At 42.3% G+C, this 12,067-nt stretch overlaps 1 protein-coding gene across 1 annotated transcript in view; it reads left to right on the forward strand.

The window, feature by feature from the left end:
- FYB2 (FYN binding protein 2) overlaps nucleotides 1-12,067 on the forward strand; it is a 106,172-nt gene that overhangs the window by 56,441 nt on the left and 37,664 nt on the right. The window contains 3 exon segments of the mRNA XM_089911313.1: nucleotides 4,892-5,043; nucleotides 6,921-7,120; nucleotides 10,145-10,304. Of these exon segments, the coding sequence (XP_089767439.1) occupies nucleotides 4,892-5,043; nucleotides 6,921-7,120; nucleotides 10,145-10,304 (512 nt within the window).

Below are 12,067 nucleotides of genomic sequence, written 5' to 3' on the forward strand. Positions count from 1 at the left end.
TTTTAAAACATCTAAGGACTACTTTCTTCTCTAATCTCAAACTCATTGTTTTCAACTATTATTCATAAAACGGGAGTCTTTGTGTTTCCACTGTATTTCTATGGATATATTTTGTAATCCTCTTGTTAGGAACCCAGTGCATTTAGAATAGCCATTTTTACTTCTGAGCCTCTCTATATTGTGTATTAAATATAAACAGCATTGTGTAAAGGAGCAAGTACAGGTCTGGAGTCAGATTAGCATGGGTTCAACCACTCACTCTATTTTACACAAGTCATTCAACAGCTCAGAGTTTTGACATGCGCGTCTGTAAAGTGAACATAGTAATATTTACTTCATTGATGGTCACAAAGACTAAATGAGATAAATTATATAAAGCATGGAGTACACAGAAGATGATCAATGAGTCTTTGTTTCTTCAACTCTTGGCCTCTCCATTTCTTCTTATCTCTGGAATATTAATATTGCATTAATGAATTGACTCTGTGGAGTTTATCCTTTGTCATCACTCTTTCGTGCAAACCAAGCTGGTTGGCATGCCTCTTGAATAAGCAGCTCCTATTTGTGTTTGTGAGCAAACCAGGGTAGTCCCAGGGCAGCAAGCAGCCCTGGGTCTATGTCAGTACTTAGCAGAGTTGGCTAATATTTTATTCATTAGCTATCAATATGGGTTTTCTCCTATTAAGAAGAGTCAGAGGGTAGTCCTGAGTCAGGAAATCTCTGACTTAGACACTAAGACAGGGAGAGGCTATTTATTTCAGGAGCAGAAAAGATTCAGACAGTACACTGTTTCTTGCGCGAGGGTCTGTGTGTGGATCTCAGGATTCCACCATATTCTCTTCTGGACTTTTAATTTTGTATTTTCATTTTGATGATCATCTTTAAAAGATAATATAAGCCTATTTTCAATCTTCTGGATGGCCTCCTTCAACCTAATACTTTGGGACATACTTTTGTGTTTGGTTTTTGATATTTCTTCCCCATGCAGAGTGGGAAACACAAGCATCTTCTAGGGCTGAGCAGATTATGTGACTATGTCGAGGACCTGTATTAGACAACTGGGAAGAATAGAACCTGGGGAATAAATGCCTTTACTAAAGCATTCAAGTAAAATAATGATGATAACAGAGAAATGACATGGTGGCCAAATAAGATGAAGCTGTAGTCCTTATTTGAATAGTGGTAAGTGCTATAAAGAAAAAAAAATTTATACAAGTTTTAAAGGTTACACTCCACTTACAGTTATTACAAAATATTGACTATATTCCCTTTTTTGTACAACACATTCTTGTAGCTTATCTTACACCCGATAGTTTGTACCTCCCACTTCCCCACCCATATGTTGCCCCCCCAAATGGTAACCACTAGTTTGTTTTCTATCTCTGTGAGTCTGCTTCTATAAAGAAAAAAATTTAAAGCATATTAGGATAATAACAGGGGGTTGGGAGTGAAATAAAGGAGGTGTAGGATGATCAAGAAAAGCCTACCTGAGGTAGTGACTTTTGGGCTGAGACCTGAATGATGAGGACCCAGTTATGGAAGGTCTAGAAGATGTTCCAGGAGAGGGAACAGCTGGGGCGAATTCTCAAGAACCGCCCTCTACACATTTCAAGAACCGGAACGGTAGGGAGCAGAGCTAAAACACAGTGCTCTAGGGGAATGGCGGTGGTGCTTCTTGGGAGCCGTGGAACGAGTTTGGATTTTGCTCTAAATGCATTGGGAAGCCAGAGGAGAGTTTTTAAGCCAGGCAGTGACATGAGCTGACATTTATTTTGTAAAGATCAATCTGGATGCTGTCTAAATACTAAATTTAGTGGAGAAGCAGGTGGAAATAGGCAGACAGCCTAGGAAGCCATTGTGACAGTGAAACAATGACAATAACATTAAAAATAACAATCAACACTGATATGGTGTCTGTTCTAAGTATATAAATGATTCCATTTGTGACAATCTTTAAGAAGTAGATGAAGCTATTATATATTTTATAGATGAGAAAACTGAGTCACAGAGAGGTTAAATAACTTGACACAGACAAGGGGGTAGAAATGGAGATAAAGAAATGAATGGATTCAAGTTATGTTTTAAAGGAAAGCCAGCAATTGCTGGATCAGCTGTGGGGAGTGAGATGGGAGGGAAAGAGAGGAATCTAGAACCTGTAGGTGATGTGTTGTTTCCATCCCTGTTGATTTTTAACAATGTGCTTGGCACATCACCAGTGCTCAGCACAAGATGGAACTTTCCTAAAAGCTGTTGGGGATTGGTTTCTATTTAACAAAACAAGCATGTCTTTGTACTGTATGCATGTAACACTAGAACTTCTGAAGGCTACTTTTTAAATCGTTTGTAACTACAGGGCTGTTTCATGAATGGCTGCATTTTAGGTGGTTAATACTAGTATAGATCTGCTCCCAATGACCAACAGCAAAGTAGGCTCCTCATAATGATATCTGGAATGTGAAAGTTGGCCCCAAGATCCCAGTGTGTTAAACGGAGTCACTGTGGGGCAAAAATAAAGAGAAGGACTTTTTTTTTTTTAAGCCTGTGACTTTATTCATTTTTAGATCCAGAACACTCAGGTGGCCTCAGCTCAAGCCACTTCAATAACTTCTTATTATCCCTTTTTAATTGGACTTTAGGGACATACCAAGGCCACTGTTCAGTCTGCCTTTCACAAGGGCAAGGGTGGTGGGAACAGTGGATTTATTTAGGCTGTCTCTCTTCTTTCATGTTTTTAAGTTTTCCTCCTTTTAAAAAAAAATCACCTAAAGATTCTACTTATTCAGCACTTTTTATAGACAAAGCCTTGTGCCCTATGTTTATGTCCCACTTTCATTTTAAAACTCCCAACTGCTACCACCCCATGAAGTAAGTGGTTAGTGGACTCTCTAACCATAGAGTCAGGTTAAGGAATCCAGGAAGGTGCAACTGGATCAGCAGTGCCGGGGTCTGACCTGGTGAGCCCGACTCCAGAGCACAGCCTCCCAGCCGCCTTACTGGATTCGCATGGGACTCTTACCTGTGACAAAAGGGGGCAAGGTTTAAGAGACTCCTGGCCTCCTTGTTTTCTGTTTGGTAATTGACAAATATTTACAGCATCTCATGTGTGGCATAGCTGTGGATTCACCCCTCACGCTGTCCTCATTGCCTATTGTCCAGTTCTTTCTAATTAAAAATGAGTTTGTGAATAAAATGGAAATAAAATTATATATAAAAGAAACAGACTTGTGGCCTTAAGATTTCACTTTCTCTTTGCAGAAAGATCTGTGTGAGGGAGGCTGGCTACAGTGGAAAGTGTTTAGAGTCAAGCGGTGCCTTCTCTCTTTGGTAGCATTCAGTTGATAAGGAAAAGGTCATGATTTAGGAAGAAATCAGACAATCACGGGTTGTAGACTTGGAGCCTTTTTTTGTACATAGGTATATTCAGAAAACTTGAGTGAAAACTAATCTTTGGGTTCTGGGCATTGCTCAGCCCTTTATGTATACCTGTTAGACTCATTTGAACCCCATAACCATTTTAAGAGGGCAAAACTAACATTCCCATCTTGTAGAGGAGAAACCATGGGCTCAGAGATATTTCATGACTTGACCTAAAGTATAAGATAATACAGAGCTTATCCAGGTTGTGAACTCAGAACTGTGTGTTTATAAATATTTTCAACCACAGTGTCCTGTGTCAAAAGTTTTTCAACTTGAGGGATTTTGGGACATTTCTGTTAGACTGTAAACTCAGTGAGGGAATGAATCATGTCTTTTTCACCTTTGTTTCCCCAGGAAGTAGACATGCAAGTAATAATTATGTACTAACTAAGTAGGTGATGGACCAATGGAGTGACAGATAAACAGACTGATGGGGAGAAGGATGGACAGATAGAATGAATTACCCTCTATGGACTTTGATATAACTAAACATTCCAAGAGTCTATCTGCATATTTTGCATTGATCGTACATGCAACATCATATCCTTCTAATTTAAACAAAGCCGAATGGTGAGGATGATCTGACCTCTTCATTTGCCCTTGTGTATCATGTAAGGGTTCCTGCCATATGAAGATGTGGATTTACATGAAATCCTCTCTTTTCTCTTCTCCTTTTTAGTCTAGCATCCAGCAAGTGACACTCCGCCAACAAGCTTGTCCTTATTATTTTAGCCCTCTCTCCTCTCTTCCCTCTCTTCTGCGGACCCATTACACTCTGAATTAACTATTGATATTTATTTAATCAAACTAATCATTGAGAACGTCACCTCCATTTTACATTTAGAATAAAATTTTAAAATCCCAAACTCTTTACAAGGGCCAAGAAGGTCCCGTCATTCTGGCTGCTCTATACTCCTCTCCTAACCTCCTCTTTCCTTTGTTCACTGTCTTCAGCCCACTGGCCTTTTGGCTTCTCTGCAGATACAACAAGCATGTTCTTCTCAGGCAGAAATATTTGCTTCTTCCTTTGTATAGAGTGGTTTTTTCCTAGATCTTCACCTGATGACTCCTCATCATGCGGGATTTGTTCGATTGTTCATTCATTCAGTTAATCTTTTTTGCACCCCGAGTATGTGCCAGACATCAGTTAGATGCTGGTAATCCAACAGAAAACAAAAAAGTCTCTGCCCTCATGACACATACATTTTGGCTGGGAAGAAAAATAAATATGCAAATGATGGTATAACGTAAGGTAATGATAAATGCTGAAATGTCAGCCTCCCTGACTATAGCTCATGTTTCCTCTCCCAAGATACTATCTATTCCATATATAAGGCTGCTTTATTCTTCTGTTAGTATTTATTAATGCTTCCAATGATAATGTTTATTCTAGTTATTTATTTTCTGTGTTATTTGAGACCAATGAGAGTCTTGAGTTCAAGGACCTTGTCTCTCATTTGCCTTTATATTCTAGAACAGTGCCTGGCACAGAGGAGCTCAATGAAAAAATTAATGATATGACATCATCTACCTGTCCATCTAGTAGGAGTTTTCAGTATTTCTGTGAGCATCAGAGGAGGACCCAGCTCACTGGAGCCTGTAGTGTTAGTCACTGGGGACCCAGTAGTGAGTGATGCAGTATAAGACCCCAGAGTAAAAGAGACAGAATTAAACTAATAAAAGTAATGAAATAATTTAAAGATTTATGACAACTATTAAGAACGGTATAAACCGAAGAATTATGGTAGATGGAAACAGGTGGGGAAGAGGGCTCTTGGGAAAAGGTAGCAGGAGAAGGACTTTCTTGAAGGTGATGTCTGTCGACTGAAAAAAAAAATGCACAACCTAAAAGCTGAGAATTGTGTTTTATTTGGTGGAATTGTTGAGGACTGAAGCCAGGGTGACAGCCTCTCAGATAGCTCTGAGAGACTGTTCCAAAGAGGTAAGGGAAGAGCCAGGGTATAGAAGAGTTTTGCAAACATCAGGTAGTTGAACATCAAAATATTTCTACTAATTAAAGGAAAAACAAAAATCTCAAGTGAATGAATTTAGCACTTTTCTGTATGGGAAGGTGCAAGAGCCTGGGTTCATTGAAATCGTTCCTTTGATATGCACCTTAACTTACCTAAGCCCAGAATCCTGTTTTCTCCATCTTTAATCCCCTCAGGGTGCACAGTCAGGAAGTGGCAGGGGGTGGGGGGTGGGGGTGGGGTGCAGTGTCCTGATGGCCGCAACATCCTTTTTTTACTGATACGGCAGGTGACTTTCTTCGTCCACCCATCTAAGGTGAGACCATGTGGTTGAGAGGCAGCTGGCCATACAGGAGCATTCCAGGAAGCAGGAACAGTATTTGCAAAGTCCTTGAGGTAGGAGAGAGGATAGTGTCCTTGCAAAACAGAAAGGAGGCCAGTGTGCTTAGAGTGTAATGAGGGAGGGAGAGGGTGGCAGGACAGGGGTTTGGAGAGGTTACTAAGAATGAGATCGTAAAGGTGAAGTGTTTGATGGTTTTGTTGTTGTTGTTGTTTTTGTTACACGGGCCTCTCACTGCTGTGGCCTCTCCCGTTGTGGAGCACAGGCTCTGGACGCACAGGCTCAGCGGCCATGGCTCACGGGCCCAGCCGCTCCGTGGCATGTGGGATCTTCCCGGACCGGGGCACGAACCCGTGTCCCCTGCATCGGCAGGCGGACTCTCAACCACTGCGCCACCAGGGAAGCCCTCTGGTTTTCTTTGAGGGCTCTTCTGTCTGTGCTTTCCATGTGAATGTGGTTGTAGGACTGTCTACTTCACTCTGATGCCAGAAACAGAAGTTCTCACGTGGAGGCTGATGCTCCTCAGTGTTCTGTCCCAGCTTCCAGCTTTTTCACTAAACTCTCCACCTCGACTCCCTCCTCTGCTCTTCCACTGTGGCTGGTGTCCATATTACTGGTGCATGGCAGTCATGCCTCTTATGAAGGAATACTGGCTGGGGATCACTTTGCTACCACAAGTTACACAGCATTAGTGCTGGGGATACAGATAAATAACAGAGCTCTGATTTTTAGTTAGTTGACAAGGGAAAGTGGAGGAACTGGAAACAGATCCATAGACACTACAGTTTAATACAAGATAGAGGGACAGCGTGTTAGGGGAACAGATTAAAGGGTATGGCTGCTTGGGAGAATCAAGCAAAGCTTCTCAGAGGTAAGCTGATTTAGACAGATTGGAAAGGGTACTGTGTTTCTCAGCAGTGTAAAGTGTGGAAGGCATGACTGACAAGGGAAATAGCAAATACGAAGGGAGAGTTGCTCAAAATGGGGTGGAAGGATTGGGGAATTAGGAGAGCGTAGACTAGAATAAACGTGGATAGAAGGTGCAGACGGAGACGGGGTTGGAAAGAAAGGTGGGGGCTGATATTTTATCCATCAGGCAATGGAAGTTATTAAGAGATTTTAAGCAGGAATTCACTCTGGCATTGATTGGAGCAGGCAGAAACTCAGGGAAATGTTCTATGTTTGACTTGATTCTGGTCCCCTCATCTTTAAAAAGAAAAGGGTTAGGGGCACGCTATCATCAAAATACTCTCGCCTTCACTTTTTCCCTGGTATCTCTTCACATTTCAGCCTGAAACATGAAGACGAAGATAAAAAAATGAAGGAAAAAGAGCCATGCAAATTGGAACCACGAAAAACAGAAAAGGATCTATGTTCAGACTATGTTTCCAAGGTATCTGTGTTCTAGGGTTCCAGACCAAACAGTCCTCGTCAGCCATGTAATAGGATCAGTTCATGGGGTGACTTTTTAGAGGCTGAGCCATGTAACTCTCCAGAGAGACAGAGAGACAGTCCGAAGATGCAGTGGGTGTTGGGTGTTTTATCAAAGAAATCGACAGGACACTAACACTGAACTCTAGCCTTGGACTTATTAGCCAGGAAGCAGGCCTCATAAGCAGGGCTGAGATGGGTATGAATCCAGCAAGGTACCCAGAGGGCAAAATACAAAGAGACAGTCACTCAGGTGCCCACCCTGCTCTTGCAGAACCTGGAGGGAGGGCTCCTTAAGTTCTGTGCTCTGAGGCCCTGCTGAGAACAGGAAGTTAGTCTCTGAGCACAGGCATCTCATGTGTAAAGTGAGAATAAATAATCCACACCTGATTATACCACCCCCACGCCCATCCTGATTCTACCTCATTTGTGATGGGAAAATGAAATGAAATAATGTAGATGAAGGTGTTTTGTAAGCCACAAGCTACCATTAAAATGAAATATATTGTTGTTAATAAATTAATGGATGAATGAACATTGTTTGTTAATAGTAAGCACTGTAGATGTGTGTATCCATATCCAATGGACACTATCCCCTTCAAAACCAGAGGCTTAAACAATAGATACCACTGGGGCTACTACCAGGGCTCAAAACATTCGAGATGCCTGTTTGAGATGTGCCTATCTCAACCTACCAAATTGTTCCAGTTCTACCCAGGGCTTGGGTAAATCAAGCACCTTGGTGGTGGTGTGGGCCTGAACTGGGGTGTAGGCCCAGAGGCTGGGCTGGACCAGGTTGGGTGTTTACAGAGGGTCACAAAACGGCATAATTCAAAGAAGTAAGTCATTAATAACAAAAGACAGGGACCAGAGCCAGTGCGGCAGCATGGTGTCTCAAGGACAGAGGGCAGGAGCAAGACCATAATGGGTGATGAGGCCAGAGATCAGGAAGGGGGTCATCAGGACCGTATGAGAAAGGCAGCAGAGGGACATTATTAAAGACACTGGCCATGAGGGACTTCCCTGGTGGTCCAGTGGTTAAGACTTCACCTTCCAATGCAGGGGCTGCGGGTTCGATCCCTGGTTGGGGAGCTAAGATTCCACATGCCTCGCAGCCATAAAACCAAAACATAAAACATAACAGAAGCAATATTGTAACACATTCAATAAAGACTTTAAAAATGGTCCACATCCAAAAAAAAAAAAAAAGAAAGAAAAAGGGATACTGACCATGAAAGGGCAAAAGCAGGGATGTGCCCTTTTTCAGTGCTGACCAAGTGCTGGCCAAGAGCCAGAGATGGGGTCAGGTTACCACCAAAGGGACATAGTCCTACTTTCATGGAGTGGATTTGAGTTTGGGAAATTGTTAAGTTATTTGGAATGTGTTAGGTAAATGTGGTGGGTGGTCTAGCTGGGCAGTGCTCTTTGGGGTCAAATGTAGATGGTACATCAGTAGGAATACGATCCATTGTGATTCAAACTGACTCTGTAGGAACCATTCCCCAGGACAGCCCTCAGAGAATCCATGCACTGCTGCAGTAGGGGCTCTGCTGAAGGTCGGTGGTCACTATATTTGCGTGAAACACCATATTTGTGTCATTTGTGGAAGGATATCATTACTTTGCTGTCATTTTTCCCCATTTAAAAATTTCATTCTTGGCTGTGTGACTTAAAAGAATGCCCCTCCTCTTCTTTTCCTCTTCGTTTGCCCAGATCCCACCAAGAACTCAGGAAACTCCATGCCTTGTATCTATTCATTATTTTACCTTTTTGCAAATACTTTCAGATGATTGTCACAGTGAACCCTGTGTCCACTTGTAGTCAAAAGGACAGTAATCTCCTCTCCCATCGGCATCTCATAATTATGAAATACTTGGATGGCCAGAACTGCCCCAATTCGCCTCTGCCTCCAGTGTCTCTTCCTGCCAATCTATCTAGATCTTTCTGAAATGCAAATCTGATCAGGTTTCTCCCCTGCCTAGCTCCCTAAGACTAGGAGATAAAGCCCACACTTTTTGCCTTGTGTGCAAGACCCTTCATAACTCAGCTCCATTCTAGCTGACATTTTCAGTCTCACCTCCAGTCTTCCCTCCTCTGTCCCCTTCACTGTTCCTTCATCAATAGCCTCTGTCCCACCCTTATGAGGACACTAACACTTCTGTCCCTTTGCCTGTGTTGATTTATCTACCAGGTATTCCTTATCCCTTCAACCAGTCTCTTACTTAAATTTTAAAATAGTTTCATAAAACCTGCTTCTGAAGTCTTCCCCACCCTGTCTCCTAGCCACAAGAACTGACCTGCCCCTCCTATTTCCACCTCAGTGAGCAATCCTGCTGTAAATGATATTCACCGCAATATACCTTAATTGTTTGCATGTATCGCTCCACGACCAGCGTGGAAGCCACTATGCCCATCGCATCTCTCTCTTTCTCCAGGGCTTAGCATGTTATTTCCTTCAGTAAGTGTGTGACAGATGCTGGAGGGAGGAAGTGTGGAAAGAAGCGGGAGGAAACAGAAGAATGGAGGGTGGGAAGATGAAATGTCAGGTAAAAGGAACACAGCATCCTTTGGTAGGCAAGAGCACAGGGCTTTGGGGTCCAGGCCTGCCTGGGCAGATGACTAGCTATGAGACCAGAAGTCAGTTATTTAACCTTTCTAAATTCTTTATCAAGAGGAATCATGATGTTTCCTCATGCAGAGTAAGTGAGATAAAATATATCAAGAGCCTATGCTGCGGTCAGAGCTCCATTATATCCTGACTGTGTCCTATGGGCCTGCCTCTGTGCCAGGCATTCACTGGCTGTTCAGAGGGCAACAAAAGACATTATATGTGCTCCTGTGAAACTTAGAGAGATAAGACTCTGTTAAATAAAGGACTAAACAGTGGCTACCTGGGAGGAATGAATGAATACAGAACAGCATGAGTAAGCAAAAACCAACAGATAAACCAAAGCCCCGCCAGACTGTCCCTGTTGCATGTGTTTAGGTGGGTACCTATGAAGACACACCTGGAAAAACCCAGATGGTGAAAGTCCACAGGGGTAGGAGGAGCACACTGGCCGGGAAGCAGGACGCTGAGATTGACGTCATCCAGACAGAGGCCTGCCCCAAGGACCCCAAGCTGGCCAGACACTCCGATGGCCACTGTGAGTTGTGTTTCTTTCTGGTTCTCTTCACCATTATCGAATTATTTTAAAGCTGTGTGTGACCAAAATTTTAATTTCTTTTATAAATATTTACTGAGCATCTATTATATACAAAGTCACTTGCCTGAGTGAGGCAGCTGTGCAAGAGTGAACAATCACTGGATTTAGAAGTAGAAGGCCTGTGTTCAAATCTAGGCTCTCATACTTATTAGCTATGTTACATAGTAACTCTATATTCCTTCATATTCCTCAGTTTCCTTATTTATAAAAATGGATCATAAAAAAAGGGGGATCATAATATAGATCAAACTGGGGTTTGGTGAGGACCAAATCTGACATATGTTACGTAATAGGTACTCAGCAAATGTTGCTGATTTCTTTTTATATGTACCGGCTCCTATTGTTCTTTGTAGACCCAAGACATTGACACACTGATGACATAGTATGATATTATTCTTTGACTTTATTCAAGTCGCATTTTACTTTCATGTGAGTCCAGACTCTTGATTGCAAGTAATCAAATCATAGTGTGTTAAGCAAAAGAGGAAAAGGAGGCTCACCTAGCAGAAGGTTTGGGCATGGCTGGACCCAGGGACACAAACAGTATCACAAGGACTCAGTATTACTTTTTCTACTCCTGGCTTTTCTCCCCTCCCTCTTGTCTCCATTTTCAAGCAGACTGTACCCTTGTGGAGGCAAGATGGCATCTAGCAGTGACAGGCTTACGCACTATCTGTCCTCTTAGGAGCCCCAGAAGAAAGCTAGAAGTGGTTACCCTCTCAACAGTTTCAAGAAAAGGCCCAGATTTGAGTCTTGTTGGCTTGATTGTGTCACATGCCAACCCCTATCCAGTTATCATTAATGTGGGATAGGATGCTCTGATTGACCCCGCCAGTGTCATAAATTCACATCTGGAGCTGAAGGTAGAATTAGTTCTACCCAAACGGTATCATTTCAGATTGAAGGATTTCCCAAGGAAAATTAGAAAGCTGTTATCATGAAAAAACAGTAGACACTGGGTAGGCAAAACAGATGTCTACTCCAGCCCAATAAGCCATGGCAAACACTTCATAATGTGCTATAATCAGAGTGATGAGAATACATTGCAATCATAAGATGGACTCAGGCCCTATAAAGTCTGCCTCCAGGCTAGATGGCTGCATCCCTGCCACCCACCTCCTTCCCAATATACTCTTTATTCTAAGTTAACTGACTATGTCATGTGCTTTAGTGCCCCTATAACTTCGCTTGACCTCTTTCCTCTGTCTGAGATGGTTTTATGCCCATTCTTTACCTGCTGATGTCCTAGTCATCTTTCAAGATCTATCTTAGAAGTCACTTCTTCTGAGGCCTTCCTTACCTCCATCCTCCTCTTTCCCACTCTCCAGAGACCATAATCGCTCACTCTTAACAGCAACCAAATGACCTCTTTTCCATATTAGGTTTTAGAGTCAAGCATTTCTGGGACCCAGAATTACTATGCATTAATCCTACATCCTTGGGAAATTTACTTTTATGTACACATGGGGGTAGTACTATTTATTTCCCAGGGCTCTTTGTCAATGCATATAAAGTACGTGGTTCATTGCTACATAACTGTCAGTTCTCTTTATTTCCTTTTTTTAAAAAAAAATTACAGTATGCCTTACATTATAATTCATGGTGTACATGTTTGTTTCCCACGGTACACAGTGAGCACCATGGGATCAGAGACCATTTGATATTTTTCTCTGTATCTCTGCAACCTGGCACAGTGGATATAC

The sequence above is a fragment of the Delphinapterus leucas genome, chromosome 1 (assembly GCF_059928025.1).
Source record: "Delphinapterus leucas isolate spDelLeu-1000000601 "Yukka" chromosome 1, BTC_Dleu_Yukka2, whole genome shotgun sequence".
Classification (NCBI taxonomy): domain Eukaryota; kingdom Metazoa; phylum Chordata; class Mammalia; order Artiodactyla; family Monodontidae; genus Delphinapterus; species Delphinapterus leucas.